At 43.1% G+C, this 15,530-nt stretch overlaps 1 protein-coding gene across 1 annotated transcript in view; it reads right to left on the bottom strand.

The window, feature by feature from the left end:
- eif3eb (eukaryotic translation initiation factor 3, subunit E, b) overlaps nucleotides 1-15,530 on the bottom strand; it is a 29,839-nt gene that overhangs the window by 10,933 nt on the left and 3,376 nt on the right. Inside the window, exons 3-9 of the mRNA XM_023803980.2 lie at nucleotides 13,388-13,505; nucleotides 11,535-11,577; nucleotides 11,041-11,145; nucleotides 10,409-10,534; nucleotides 9,820-9,944; nucleotides 7,200-7,326; nucleotides 6,182-6,283 (exon numbers count right to left, since the gene is read on the bottom strand). Of these exons, the coding sequence (XP_023659748.1) occupies nucleotides 6,182-6,283; nucleotides 7,200-7,326; nucleotides 9,820-9,944; nucleotides 10,409-10,534; nucleotides 11,041-11,145; nucleotides 11,535-11,577; nucleotides 13,388-13,505 (746 nt within the window). The remainder of the gene's footprint in view (nucleotides 1-6,181; nucleotides 6,284-7,199; nucleotides 7,327-9,819; nucleotides 9,945-10,408; nucleotides 10,535-11,040; nucleotides 11,146-11,534; nucleotides 11,578-13,387; nucleotides 13,506-15,530) is intronic.

Genomic DNA, 15,530 nt, shown 5'->3' with positions numbered 1-15,530 from the left:
CAATGCGTGACATCAATACCAGCATCATATGTTATGCACATGCAGTTCTTCATACTGTATAGACATTATAGGGACAGGAACTTTCAATACTGATACTTGACTGGAAGTTAATGGTAAAGGCAAAGTACTGATAGTATGGTAGCAAAAGCACGGTACCTGGCATAGAGTAAAAGTGCCCTTTAACAGGCTCTCCCCAGCAGGTTAGTTCTATCACCCCAGAGAGCACCAGCAGGTTGCTGGATCAAATTCTAGCACCCCCAGATACTAGGGCTGAAACGATTACTGAAATAATTAATAAAAAAAGGATTCATAAAAATCCATGAAGCAAATTCTCTGCCTCGATTATTCATTTTATGATGCACGGAAATTATGCAGACTGCAGCAGTGCATGGACAATTTTAACTGGAGCACCGAAAGCAGCATGGAGGAATGGAGGAGAACCACAGCAGGTTAAGAGCGAAACGAAAAGACGAGCGGTAGCAGAAATTAGGACTGCTTGCTTAGGGCAAAAATCACAATCATGATTATTTTGGTCAATATTGAGTTTGCGTTTTTTGCTTTTTGCACAATTACTCATTGACTTTGACAATACACACTTACCGAACTAAAAAAAAAAAAAAAAAAAAAAAAAAAAAAAAAAAAAAAAAAAAAAAACACATTTCTTTTTAAGCACTAATTATATCCATCACAGAAAATGTAATACTGAGTTGCTTAAATGCATAATACTGAGTTGTTAATGGCATTAAAATTCACATACTATCTACTAGCATTGGTATGGTAAAAATAAGAATATCTTGAAATACTGATGAACACAGTCCCTTCATAAACTGGGGGACCTTACTGTTAGCAGCTAATTATGCTAGATGCTAGCCCCAACAGATTACTGTGCCAACTACAAAATGCCATATTTTTACATATATTTTGACAATGTGGTTTCTGTACATTTTGGACAGTTGTGTGGACAGCAGAGGTGTGCAATAAACTTCAGATTTTGGGCAGAGTAATATTTTACGTGCACTTTTTAATGCTATTTTCTAGATTATGTGACCTGATTTTAACCTGAACACAACCAAATTCTCTCTGTTCAGAGAGACTAAATAAATGGGAAATAAATTCTCTTTTTCAGTAAACCACAGTCTCTTATGGACAACTTTATGAGGATGCCTCAACCATGTTCACCAGTGACAGCATTTTGAACATGCACATGTTGCATCTGTTTACACTTTGTTCTAAAATGCATCTTGGGCGATCGCTTTGCAAGCGGACAGTGTTAAATACAAGTGTAGACGACCACCAAGATGCATTGTGATCTGATCACTCTAACCACTTCCCAAGGTGGTCTGGGGCACATTTCATCACATCTCGTTTGTAGTGTAAACGCTAATGTGTCCTGATGCGTACCCCACAAAAATGTCACAATAACTTTGCAGGGCAGTAACAAAATCTGAACACGTGTTCAGCTATAAGCTTTGCAGATCCATGATAGACACGTGTAAACGGAAAAGTGTCTTGATTGTCTACTTGTGATCCGATTGAAAAAGATGCATTTTAAAACCAAGTGTAAACTGGGCCTACGTGTTCGCTTTTTACATTTTGAACTTTTCAGTAAACTTTTACTTTGACAGTATATACAGATGCAATATGGCAGCAATATGACTGTACTTTTGTTGACAAAATTAGCGAATTTGCGCAGCAAAATTTTGACTTTCATGACACGAAAACCACTATTTGTTTCTTCAAAGACCCGACTGGCTTAAGTTCATTCTCACACTTCAGCAAAATACTTATTTTAAGTGAATACTAGATTATTCATTAAAATGAAAATTGATAGAATACTCGATTATAAAAATTAAACAGTTGCAGCCCTAATAGATACACAAACATAGAGGATCACAGCTTTGCGGCATCCAGTAGGATTCAGAGGACTCACCAAACCATTCAGCTATTTTTATAATGCATCTAGAAGCAATAACATTGCACTAAATTAGTAACTACAATGTAGTCATTAAAATGGTTATAATTACATCCAAAGATGCTTCTCCTTCATTCACTTTGGTGAATGTAGCCTTAGCCAGGAAGAGTTGATGTCATCAGACGGTATCCAATGATCATTGGGTGTTTCAACCCTGAACCGCAACACCCTCAACATTGGTGGGTCAGCAGTGGTGGCCAAATCACTGCCCATCAAGTCCCCCTGGCTTCCAGCTAAACTCCTCTCTCCTGCTCCATAACCAGCAAGAAGCTCTCTCTGCTGCCTCCCCCATCCTGCGAACAGTCATCTTTCTCTCCCTCCCCGTCACCCCAATGGCTGTAAGCATCCTCCATACTGACTGGGCGGGGAATCCTCTACAGCCGACCTCGACTGGGAAGAGCCATGCCTGCCAACCTTTCCCCCTGCAGTTCTGCAAGAGATCCTGGTATTTGGCGCTCTTTCTCTCAAACGCTTGCTCACAACCCTCTTCCCATGGGACTGTAAGTTCGATGAGGATGATCTTCTTTGCCTCTTCAGACCACAATACTGCATCTGGCCTCAGGGTTGTCTGGACAACCGGAGGGAATTGCAATCTTTCCCCCAGATCTACCTTCATTTCCCATGATTGGGCCTTTTGCAGCAGATTGGTTCTTGTGGTTACTGTAATTGGTGGTTTTTGACCCGCTCTTACAAACTTAATTGATGGTATTGCTCTCCCATTTGGTTGATGTTTCTTGCGTCTCTCTTGCTCCAGGGTGTTAGCGAGTGTCATGAGCACCTTGTCATGGCGCCACCTGTATCTACCTTGGGCAAGTGCTGTTTTACACCCTGACAGGATGTGCGCCATGGTACCCCTGTCCCCACAAAGCTTGCACAGTGGATCCTCTCTCAAGCCCCACTTGTGCAAGTTTGTCGGGGTTGGGAGTGTGTCATACACCGATCTTAACAAGAATGAGATACGGAAAGGTTCCAATCTCCACAGATCTCCCCATGTGATCTTTCTCTTGGGTAGGTCCCACTTGGTCCATGCTCCCTGGGACGCTAGCTCCACTGCCCTTGCCCTTCGTCCTTCCTCCTCCAGGTTCCGTACCTCCTCCTGGATCATAGCCCTTCTATTCTTGGATCCAACCTTTCCCCATTGCTGGATATGGGAAGTTCCAAGACCCTGTCTTCCTGTGCACGGCGTTCCCATGATGTCACGTAGCTTCAACATACTTTCAGCTTGTGCAACAGCTGAGTCAGCTGCCCACTTACGTCCTGACCTTGTAAGAATACCTGCCTTCCTGATTTGTTCATCCTGGGAGTCTCTATATGTCATTATGACTCTGCACTTTGCTACCTTAAATTCCTCCACCACAGATGACAGAGGAAGTTGGAGCTGCCCTGATCTTATGTAAAGGCCTACTGAAGTGAAGCTTGGAGGAATTCCCAGCCACCTCCGGAGATACTTGTTGATCTTTCTCTCCACTCTTTCTACGCTTGTCATGGGAACTTCATACACCGTTAACAGCCACATGAGCCTTGGCAGCAATCCATGTTGGTAAAGCCATGCTTTGAACTTCCCCGGGAGCCCTGAATTTTCGATCTTCCTCAGCCATTCCTCTGTCTGCTTCTCTGTACTGCTGATGTTGTTCTTGTCGGTAAGTGTATCATCGAACCACTTCCCGAGGCACTTAATTGGATTTTCCTTTATCGATGGTATTACCTCCCCTTGCACATACAGCGTGACTCTGTTTGTCAGTTTGCCTTTCCTGATCACCATGTACCTGGATTTCTTTGGCTTAAACCTCATTCTAGCCCACGTTGCCATGTGGTCCAGAACAGTTAGTACCCACCTCGCCTCCACATGGGTTGTGGTCGTCACAGTAAGGTCGTCCATGTAACCTCTTATTGGGGGTTGTCGGATTAAAAAATAAATGAACATTTTTACTTTTCCTGCAGACAAACATGTTTGGTGTTGCTTCAATTGCAGAACCATTTAAGACTCAAAACAATATCAAGAGTATGTGTCTTTTTTAATAATTCTAAAAACATCCAACTTTAAAAACTACACTGCCAAAACTCTTATTACAAAAGCGGCTTTTGTTGGCAATCAAACACTACCTTGCCGGATATGTAGCATATACATTTATGCAGTTGTGTTTACTTAATTCTCTTAAAATTGGCAAGAATTTCATGGGCCTGCACTAAATTAAATCAAGAAAAAGTGACATTTTTAAAATAAAAAAAAAAACCTCAGTCTTCAGAATATAGGCCAATTACGTCCTTTTCCAACTTTTTCCTCTTCTCTAAACGTTAACATCCAGAGTGCTGTGGTTTTGGTCACACTACACCAGATACTAAAATTCCACCTAGGTAAAAATTAAACCCATGAAATGTTAATTATGTATCAATTTTGCAACAAAAATTGTCTTTCAAAAGTACATTCTTAATCAACCCAGGTCCTACTACAATGTAAATTGCCATTTGTATATCATCATATAAAATGTCTTATAGAAAATCCACACCAGGTACTCACTATCTCTCTAATTCATGAAAAGGTGCAGGGTGTCACCATTTTTCGTGCAATGTAAGGACCTTGAACATAACATTTGCCTGCCCAGTGACAGGAAACAATCTTAATCTAATTAGTGCTTCTTAAATTGTGGGACACATTTTCTAATAAATGGTACTTTAGTAAAATTCTGGTCAGTTACTTCATAGTTATCCATGGAAACTAAGCTTTTGCCCAAACCATACAAATTTACTTGTAACCATTCATATAAAGTTTAATTAAAATAAAGTCTCCTTTCACTATAAAAAGTAAATGAAACAGTTACACCAGCAGTCGTCAGATAGAAATGCAGTAATCACTTTGGTTTTGCAATGACCGAGAAACAGCATCATTTACGGAGTCAATTATTACTGTCAACTATGGACATATTTTGTAAACGAGTAGATATTTTACTACTGGTTTCCAGGTTTCTATGCCAACTCAAAAATGAGGTGATGGTTGACAAAAATGGTTGACAACAGATTTGCCAAAAATTAAGCTCGTCTACTACGAATTTTGCCACTGAAGCCTCGAAACCTGCAATGTACTGAAGCCCTTGGGAATCCAAATGTCAAACCTCGACAAACAGACAAGCAGCTCAGCTCCCCAACTCAACTCAAGGGCTTCCTGAGCTCAGTCAGCTTTTCCTGTGAGTGGGGGAACCATTCACTCAGTAGCAGATAAGATGTAAGGACCTCTCTCTCCCCCCCATCCCCCACGCACATACACACGCATACACGTCACGTACACTCACACTCTGATCAAAACCAGCACCCCACCATAAACCCCTACTTTCACAAGCGCCCCAAAAGCCCCTAGCATTCTGCTAATGAATCTTTTATTGAGGAGTACCCTCTACATCAGTGTTTCCCGATTCAGTCCTCGGGGACATGAAGACGGTCCACATTTCTGCTCCTGGGTGCAAAAAAGTGAACTCTGTGGCAGGGTGCTGGGAGGGAGGAAAAGCACAGACCGTCTGTGGTTCCCTGAGGATCAGGTTGGGAAACACAGATTTACATAGAAGCCACATCAACTGGCGGCAGCAGAACGGCGAGGGGGGTGGGCTCACAATTTCAACCACTCATTACCAATCTGAAGTGACCGAATACTTCTCCCCGCTTCAAAGATCGATTTGAAAAGGCGCGGGGAAGGGTGGGAGGCATTTAATGAGAGGAAAATGCAAAGAGGGCAAGCTGACAAGAACACATACGCGACAACTAATGAGGCCTGGGTTAGGGGGGGATGAAAAGGGAAAAAGCCTCACAGCTTACTTACAGTTATAGGCAGGGTCAAAGGTCCATGATGCAGACCATGTGTGTGTATATAATTAAATAAGGGGAGCGGGATATGTACATAGACCTCACGCAAATGAGGTCCTCCCTGACTGGCTGCTCAGATCCTGTAAGACGATATTCACTGTCCCACGGACAGTATGTACTCTAATATCACACACTTGGTTTTTTTGTGGTCTGCTTACCCCCCTGACCGCTCCCCCACCCCCCCCATGTAAACCAATATGGAAAAATGTTATAAAAATGTAATTGTTCTTGTAAATGGTCATATACTTCTACAGATGGAGGGCAGGAGGACAGAGTTAGGCCGTGTTTGGAGGGGGGGGGGGCGTCCGCACCCCAACGTTTACAGCAGCGTGGAGGAGGTGCAGCTCTCCGGCTTACCGACTCACACTCCCGCAGCTTCTTCTGTGCACTGTCGAAGTCGAAGTTGACGTACAAGCACTCCACAAACTCCGTGATGGGGTCCTTGTATGTGTAAGACTCCTGACGAGAGAATAAATTCACAAAATCTCAGTGTCCATGCAAGTACATTTACTTAGTTGGTGCTTTTATTCAAAGCGACATAGAATCAGGGTCAGTCAGTCCCTGGGGCAATTGGGGTTAAGAGCTTTGCTTGAGACCCAATGGTAAAATCAATGGGCCGACCACGAGGCTTGAAGCATCCTTCTGATCACGGGCACAAAGCCTTAACCCACAGAGCCACACGCCATAAAAAAAGGATTCACCTCGGCTGGTCCGGGGCTTGAACCCAAGACGTTCCACACACCAACTTAAAGGCATGAGGCAGTAAACACAAGATCTCTGACCAACCACAGCGGTGAGCAAACAAAGAGGAAGCCATTTTTACAGCTCCGTGAGCCTCTGGACACTAAAATCATTGCAGGAACTGTAACTGAACCTAAACACTGCTGACTGGACCCACTCCAAAAGATCCAGCAGCTCAATCATGCAACAACTGAGAGACCAGAAAAACAAGCCTTCAGAAACACTTTGCATACCGACTCAGAACTTTAAAAAGAACCTGTATTAATCATGCCATTTGAAACCAGAGGAAAAGCAGATCTCATCAGATCAAAGGGCTGCAATCCGGGACCAGGAAAGACAGGACCGCTTGGAATGTTGTGTAAAGAAAGATTTTTCTAACAGTCATCAGCAATGTTATAGGGGATTAGGGTGCGTCTCCCAGTCAAAAAAATTACAAAAAAAAAAACAGCCCCACAAATTGTTACCATGTTCTGATTACCATGTCCTGCTGCTCGTTCACTCACAAAACATCTGTACAGCCATCGCCCTCTTGGATTAGCCCATTAGGCAGTCGGCACGCTAATTCCCCCATTTAAATGACCTATGGCAGGAAAGCTACGGGGTGGGCGATCGTGTGCAGATGGCTGAGCCCCACCTGCTGGATGACCTTCACCAGGTCCTTGAGAACCTGTCGCCGCTTCCGAACGTCCTTGTTGGTGATGACGGCGGTAGTCAGGTAGCGCAGTATGTGAGGGCACATGGTCTGAATGGCATTGAGGTACCTGGGAAAGAGGAAACGTCACCTATGATACCAAACATTCGTAATGCATGAAAACCACACTGATGTACATCCATTGCCCCCTCAGATAAGTCCATTATGGCACTTTTCTACAGGCATACAGGAACCGAGCCGTAACGCACCGCGAAGAGAGACTAGTTACAGCACGTTTCCAGCTCACCTCGGTTATCCACTGCGGAAGAGTCGGCTGAGTAAAGGCGTCGCTAGGTTTGGAGAGCAACAGTATCGTTGACACTTATTAACTGCTGACACCACGAACATCAAGAATTACCGCTAACACATATGTGAGAATCGCTGTCTTGGGGTTAGCGTCAAATACGAAATTAGCATTAGTATCAACACACTGATGTGCAAGACTAATAATGAATAATATACAGGTTATGGCCTTTTTCCTTCGGATAACCCATGCATCCAGGCACTGATCACCAGTATCTTTGTTCGACAAAATCAGATGGTGGTCATGCAACCACTTTTAAGCAAAAATTGAGCCTTGAATTATATCGTCATGATTATCAATGATAAAACATTGCTTTATAGCGGCCAGACCTAAATTGGATGCGATTATTTTACATGCTATGTCACTGACCTACTCATTTGAATGAAGCTGAATCCCATTCTGCCAATTAATGGCAGAACTGAGGTTTCCAGATCTGCATCAAACTTAACTTGAACCAGTTACATGTAATCATATTAATGTGTAAAATTGATTTCATATGAGCTTAAGCGCTTTGTCAGCCATTAACTACAGATATGAACACAAACTGTCACCCCAGTCAGCCGAGCTTGAAAGTTGTCTAGAGAACAGTGGGTGCAATATTCTCCTTGTCTGAGGAAGACAGCGCAGCTCCGATTTCACAACGCAAAATTAAATCAACAAGGATGCCCACGTGCAACATCCACCCTGTGCTACAGCGGGCATTGTGTTTCCCATTTGTACCCATACTGCAGGGCATCCTATGACAACGACTATGCGGTTGCCCTTGGAATTAATTAGACGCGATACACAGTGAGATTCAGCTATTGCCTTACTCTGAAGCCTTGTTGTTCGGCTTCTCAGATCGCAGGAAAAAAAATAAAAAAATCAATGCTGGAATGCAAGACCTGGGAGGAGTTGAAGTCACAACACACAATGTCCCGTCCATTTGTATTGCTGGGATCTGTTCAATATCGCATTTGCTCTCACCGTGCCTCATAGACAAGTGGGCATTTCGTAATACAACCGGCTTTAACAGGTGACTCGGGTGCACGTTAAAGTACCCCAAGAATGCTTTCATTACAAACAAAATGGGCTAAAATTAGCAGGGCTGAAGTCAATAAAGGTTTGGCCAGAGATAAATTCGACGTAAGCGAATACGTTCGGCTGCAATGGCAGAGGGCAAATGGCCTGCGCTCGGACAAAATCCAAAGCTGGATGGACGTTGCATCACAGGGGGGGGGGGGGCATGGAGAGACGTCACCCAAAAAATGAAAGACTTCACACCGACAACCAGATTCAGGATTTTTTTTTTGTTTAAATTACACCACATTTACCACAGCAAAGTAGTTAGCTAAGCAAACAAACTGTGAAAGTAGCATGTTAAAAGCGAAAGAACAAGACATAAAACTGTTCCACTAAAATGATCGATGCAAAGACAATACCTTATATCAGATGTACTGGCAAGCAACTCCATAAATATATGATACAATGTGTTTCTATTCAAAATAACTTCTTGAAATAAAATTACATTATTGAAGAGCTAGTAGCATATTACAAGGCTCCTAGCCACATCGGCCTGCTGATAGGGGATCACATTTTCCCCTCGGTAAACGATAACACAGCGAAATGCAGCCTTACAGGTTTCACAACAGGTGAATATGGCTAATTCTGCATTGACCGAGTATCACTGTGCCGTTACGGGGCTGCGAAGGGCGGATCTGAAAGTAGTGCAAGGTTATGGAGAAGTTTGCCCTGTGAGGGCCAATAGAGGATGTGATGCGGGGGCAACAGGCCAAGGGACCGAACGGCAGACATGCAGGGAACTCGCGGGTGGCGATCGCCCAACTCAAACTAGCAGAAAACGTCAAGGGAATCTTTGTGTTATACTCATTCACTTGGGCCGGGGGAAGAAAAAAAAAAATCATTCTTTGTAAACAGGAATCAAAACATTCTTTTCTGAAACGTAGATGCCAATGTCATGGTTTACATTAAGCACAATTTGGTTAATAACATGAAACCGAACTCCAAAACACATTAAAATAGGTGCTTTGATAGTGGACCACAATAAAAGCATTTCCTTTCAGCACGGCATGTGGAATCAATAGCTGGGGATGCAGAAGATGCTTTGGTCCCAAACGCACGAGGCGCTCTGCGCTGGCTCTGAACTCCTGCACCGGCCACGGCCCCAACCTCTTCCCCAGCACCCGCAAATCCTGCTGGCTGTTTAAACCTGCCCACCCCACTGCGACTGACTGAAGAGCTTTGGCGGAGGATGCTTACTGTGGCTGGTAGAGGAACAGCTCGATGATGTTGTCCCGGCCTTTGGGGTGGTTGAAAAAGACAAAGAGGGACCAGTGGATGAGCCAGGTCCTCTGCTGCAGGGACTGGAGTGGCGAGCTGACGGACTTTCATGGAGGAAGGGTGGAGAAGCGGTTACCTTCCCAGCATGCAACACTGCCATTCCCTGCTGTCTCACTGCCACAACTTACAACTACAGAACAGAACGAAGATGCTTGGACGAGTCCACTCGCCAACCATTGCATCAACACCTAACAGCATGACGCAACGCCATAAAGGATAACTTTTCTCCTCAGGCTGAGAAAAAGATCCATTCCAATAAAAAGAAACTGAACACAACCCCAAAAAGGATTCTGCAGATCTGGTAATAAATGCTCAGAGTTAGCAAACAAAAACCTACAAAACCAGAAAATACAGGAAACCCATTATCAAACAAATTTCTATACACTTAATTGGAAAATTAAGAAAAAAAATGATTTATGCCTTATACAAACCAAATGAAACAGGCTTAAGTCCACTTAAAGCCACACTAGGCTAGGCTAACAATAATCAGCAATCGGAGAGCATTTACATTGTTGTCGATGGTCTCCCTTAACCGGGTGAGGTCCTCCATGGCCGCCTCCCAGTTCTGCATAAGTATTTCTGAGGCCAGTTTCCCCCATAAGGAGCTGAGAGCGTTTCTGTCTGTGGAAGGAACCTGTGACAAGCAGCCAATCAGCCAGAAGAACAGACACCTCACAGGCCTAACTGAGGTGCCACCCTTTACTGGGATTAAGCAGGTTCATGACACCCTTTACTGGGATTAAGCAGGTTCATGACACCCTTTACTGGGATTAAGCAGGTTCATGACACCCTTTACTGGGATTAAGCAGGTTCATGACACCCTTTACTGGGATTAAGCAGGTTCATGACACCAAAGTACATGTAACATTAGCTTGGACATTCACATGTGAGGTAATGCCAGGAGGTGAGAGTACCAAAGAAAATCAGATGCAACAATAAAGTCAGTTTTTCACACTGAGTGCCAATAATAATATTTAGTTATAATATTATGACTAAACATATTTTCCCAAAAAACTGGATGCAGAATTATGAATTTACAAGAGTGTAACTCCGAAGCATGACAAAGTAATGTTTAACAGTACAAGGAAGACTGTAGCTAGGCAGTTGTTTGCCATTTGGTCCAAGAACTGGAGAACTTACCAGAACACGGAAGAAGTAGAGATACTCAGCAGCTCCTGAGTAGTTTCCACACTCGTACTGGAACTTGGCATACCTATACAGAGTATCCAGGTACTCCTGGCGAAACTGAAATACACGATTCGGAATGAGGCGAGATTTAGCTAAAAGATCACTACTGGCTCCTCAATAATGATGGTATTTAACAGCTCATCATCTCAAAGTTTCACTAATGTTACTTCCTCAACCACATTTAAAGATGCACAAAGGCTGCTGACGTCTATCCGACACATAACAGAGCCTCAAATTTCTAGTCTGGCCATGTACTTGGGCTTGCGGTTGGACCGCTTAGTCACGAATATTACCCAATCAGGCCTGCAAACGTAAACACCAAGCATTCGTTAAACCAACACATGACGCGACGTAGAGGGTGTGAGTGAACATCCCAACAGATCATTGACTTCACAAAGGAACAAACAGAAGGTGGGCGCATAAAGAACAGATCTGTTGGTACTTACGCCATGCTTCTCAGCCAGATAATCAAACAGCATCCTTCCATCTCTAAAAGAGAGAAAACATCCTTGTAACTAAAGCTGAGACTTCTACTAAATCATAAATTGCACTCAACATAAAGCACAAAACCAATTTTAAAGGACAAAAAGCAATCAAGAAATACAGCTCTTGAAAAAAATTAAGAGACCACACCAAAATTTGTAGTTTCACTCTTTTGTCAATGTATGGGTACACGTCTGTGTAATACACATTTTTCTGTAAACTCCAGCCTGGCTCTTCCTTGCTTCTCATTGGATGCTTTTCCACCGCACCAAGTACGGTGCATGTGGTACAGTACTTTAACTTTACCATTGACTTCTGGTGGAGTACCAGCACCAAAAATGCCAAACCCGCTGGGGTACGTCATTGGTATTTTGGTGTGGGTCTTCCTCCACACACACAGACACACACACAGACACACACACAGACACACACACAGACACACACACAGACACACACGATCCAGATGAGACGTCAAGAGTACAAAGGATGAGAAAAAGTATTTCGCTGAATATACTAACACAGAAAATAACATGCTTCCCTAGCAATGTGATTCTGTTATAATTATAGCAATGCAATTTTGTTGTAATTAATACTGGGGCATTTATAAAACAAAAATTGAGTTAATAAATTTCTCTCAACGGCAAGGATGAAAATGATTACGATTGTCTGAGGTAAACTTTAAGCATACAAGAAAGGAATAATTAAAATTGCAAAGCTGGCCACGTTTTTTTCAATAACAGTGTAAAAGAGTAAAAATATTTAAGCGAAACTTTAAGCTCCTGCATTATAATGTCCATACGGATTTGAAAGTAAGAAAAAGCCTGATCTTAATCTGACTAGCGATGTAACAAATTGGATTTGTATAACATGCAATATTGGTATTAATACTGCACGTCGTCCAGTCCGATACTATACTATACCCATTATTTGAATTCAGTACAAAATACCCCGTCTCACACTGATGTCATTTGGTACCGGTACCAGTTCTTACACCAGTCAAAAACCAAAACCATGAAATACCGTACTTTTGGTACTTTCTCAAAGTACCAAAAGTATGGTAGCTGATACAATGCAAAAGCGCCCACTGATGAAGATCTTCTTCCTTGCTTTATGGGACTTCCATCCTGCTTCTAGGAGCCTGATACACACTGTCCTAGCCGTGCACTTCATACCACTCGATGTCTCCCATTCCTCTTGAAGATCACTTGATGTCATCCTGCGATTCATATATCTGCTGAATAATCTGCCAGTCATCTCTGGCATTAGAGAGTCACTTCCGCCATCGACCTGGCTGGTTTAGGGGTGTTCCCAGGGTCTCCTGCTTCAACTGCTTCTTGCATACTGTGGTCTTATAAATTTTGAGCCTGGAAGTCATGTGCCACTCAGAGTAGCCTTCTGCCAGCAGAACCACGATTAAACCAGGATTTAACAATACAAATTAGGAAAGAAAAAAAATATATAGAGTGGTCTCAATTTTGTTCCAGAGCCGTATATACACTCAGAACTAAACGAAAGCGATCTGCTGCTGCTCATTAATATTTTCTAACAAAGTTAGAAACGTTGATTCTAAATGCATTCAACAGAAAAGGCTCATGGCCAGAAGACTGGGGCATCACAGATTAAAAGCTCCTCACCTACAAAGCTCAGAGCAGCTACAAAACTATATATTTTTCTCATCTTAAGCTCAGATGTGGCCAAGACAATATATGCTACTTTCATGCAGTACTATACGGTGAATGTCGGCTTACAGTTAAGTCAACCTGCATGAGAGGGCTGGTTCGCCCAAGGCTGACTTCAGTTTGGCAGGAGAGCTCACCTGGTGGACTGCATCTGCCTCGTCGTCTCAGGGTCCTCAAACATCTTGACGATGGGCTCAGTCTCAGACTGCAGCTGCTTGAGTTGGGCCACGACAGTGGTCCTCTTCTCCCTCAAGGCTGCGGGGGGGGCGGGGGAGGGGGACAAAGGTCAGGATCAGCCCTGGGCTCGGAACGTAACACCTTAAAAGCTGCCCTCCTTGGAAGAGGTAACGGGCAACAGCTCACATCTCACCAGATGACGTACAACATAATGAAATATCAAAACAGGAATACCTAATTATAAATCTCTAAAAAGCTCTGGGCAATTTTTTGGAGTAAATTTTACCTTCAAGACTTCAGAGGTTTTACACCACAGCTGGTCCAGCTTATTTGCAGAGAGACTAATCCTGACGGCCTGACAGGGAGTTCACACTATATTGCCAAAGGTTTTGGGACACCTGCCTTTACACACACATGAACTTTAATGACATCCCGTTCTTAATACATAGGCTTTAGTATGGAGTTGGTAACAGCTTCAGCTCTTCTGGGAAGGCTGTCCACAAAGTTTAAGAGTGTGTTTATGGGAATTTTTGACAATTCGTCCAGGAGAGTATTTGTGAGGTCAGGCACTGATGTTGGACAAGAAAGCCTGGTTCACAGTTTCCGTTGTAATTCATTTAAAAGGTGTTCTATCGGGTTGAGGTCAGGGCTCTGTGCAGGACAGTCAAGTGTCTCCACACCAGACTCGCTCATCCATGTCCTTATGGACCTTGCTTTGTGCACTGGTGCGCAGTCATGTTGGAACAGGAAGGGGCCATCCCCAAACTGTTCCCACAAAGTTGGGAGCATGAAATTGTCCAAAATGGCTTAAAATACTGCAACATTAAGAGTTCCTTTTCACTGGAACTAAGGGGCCAAGCCCAACCCCTGAAAAACAACCCCGCACCACAATCCCGCCTCCACCAAACTTTACACTTGGCACAATGCAGTCAGGCAAGTACCGTTTCTCCTGGCAACAGCCAAACCCAGACTGGTCCATCAGATTGCCAGACAGAGAAGCGTGATTCGTTGTTCTAGAGTCCAGTGGCGACAAGCTTTACATCACTGCATCCGACGCTTTGCATTGCACTTGGTGATGTAAGGCTTGGATGCAGCTGCTCGGCCATGAAAAACCATTCCATGAAGTTCTCTACACACTGTTCTTGAGCTAATCTGAAGCCCACACAAAGTTTGGAGGCCTGTAGCTATTGACTCTGCAGACAGTTGCCGACTTCTGTACACTGTGCACCTCAGCATGCGTTGTCCCGGCTCTATGATTTTACATGGCCTACAACTTCATGGCTGAGTTGCTGTTGTTCCCTATTGATTCCACTTTGTTATAATACCACTAACAGTTGACCGTGGAACATTTAGTAGTGAGGAAATTTCATAAATGGACTTATTGCACAGGTGGCATCCTATCACGGTACCATACTTGAATTCACTGAGCTTCTGAGAGTGACCCATTCTTTCATAAAATGTTTGTAGAAGCAGTCTGCATGCCTGGGTGTTTGATTTTATACACCTATGGCTATGGAAGTGATTGGAACACCTGAACTCAATGATTAGTAGGGATGTCTCAATACTTTAGTGTATCTGCTTTAATGTCTTCAGATGAAATAGCCGTTTCACTATTTTAAACAAATTTGTTTTGGCAACACTTTACTTGAGGCCATATTTTCGTAATTTATAAGCAAATTCATAAATAATGAATTCATGAAGCCTTATAAACATGGCTATAAATATTTATCAAAATGCATAACATACCTTTTGATAAATATTTACAATCATGTTCATAATGCCTTATGAATGCTTTACGATGCATTATGAATGTGTTTATAAATTACTAAAAGCAAAGTGTTACCTTTGTTACTTAGTAATGACTAATAAGCCAATCCAACAATAAAGAAACAAGTTGTTCATGGACAAATGGACTGTGGACAAAATGAGGTGCCCCCCCACCCCACCCCCCCAATCAAGGAAACATAGGGTGGGATTTTCCAGGAGAATGTGCTTCGCCGTCTGGAATGAGTCAGCCAGTCAGAGGTAAATCATGTGGAAGGTCCCTCCAGCCAGAAGACTTGGCATTTCTTTCTAAACCTTGTTTAGTTTACTTTGCCAAAA

Source organism: Paramormyrops kingsleyae, chromosome 23 (assembly GCF_048594095.1).
Source record: "Paramormyrops kingsleyae isolate MSU_618 chromosome 23, PKINGS_0.4, whole genome shotgun sequence".
In the NCBI taxonomy this organism is placed as follows: domain Eukaryota; kingdom Metazoa; phylum Chordata; class Actinopteri; order Osteoglossiformes; family Mormyridae; genus Paramormyrops; species Paramormyrops kingsleyae.
This window is presented reverse-complemented; position numbering and strand designations above follow the sequence as displayed.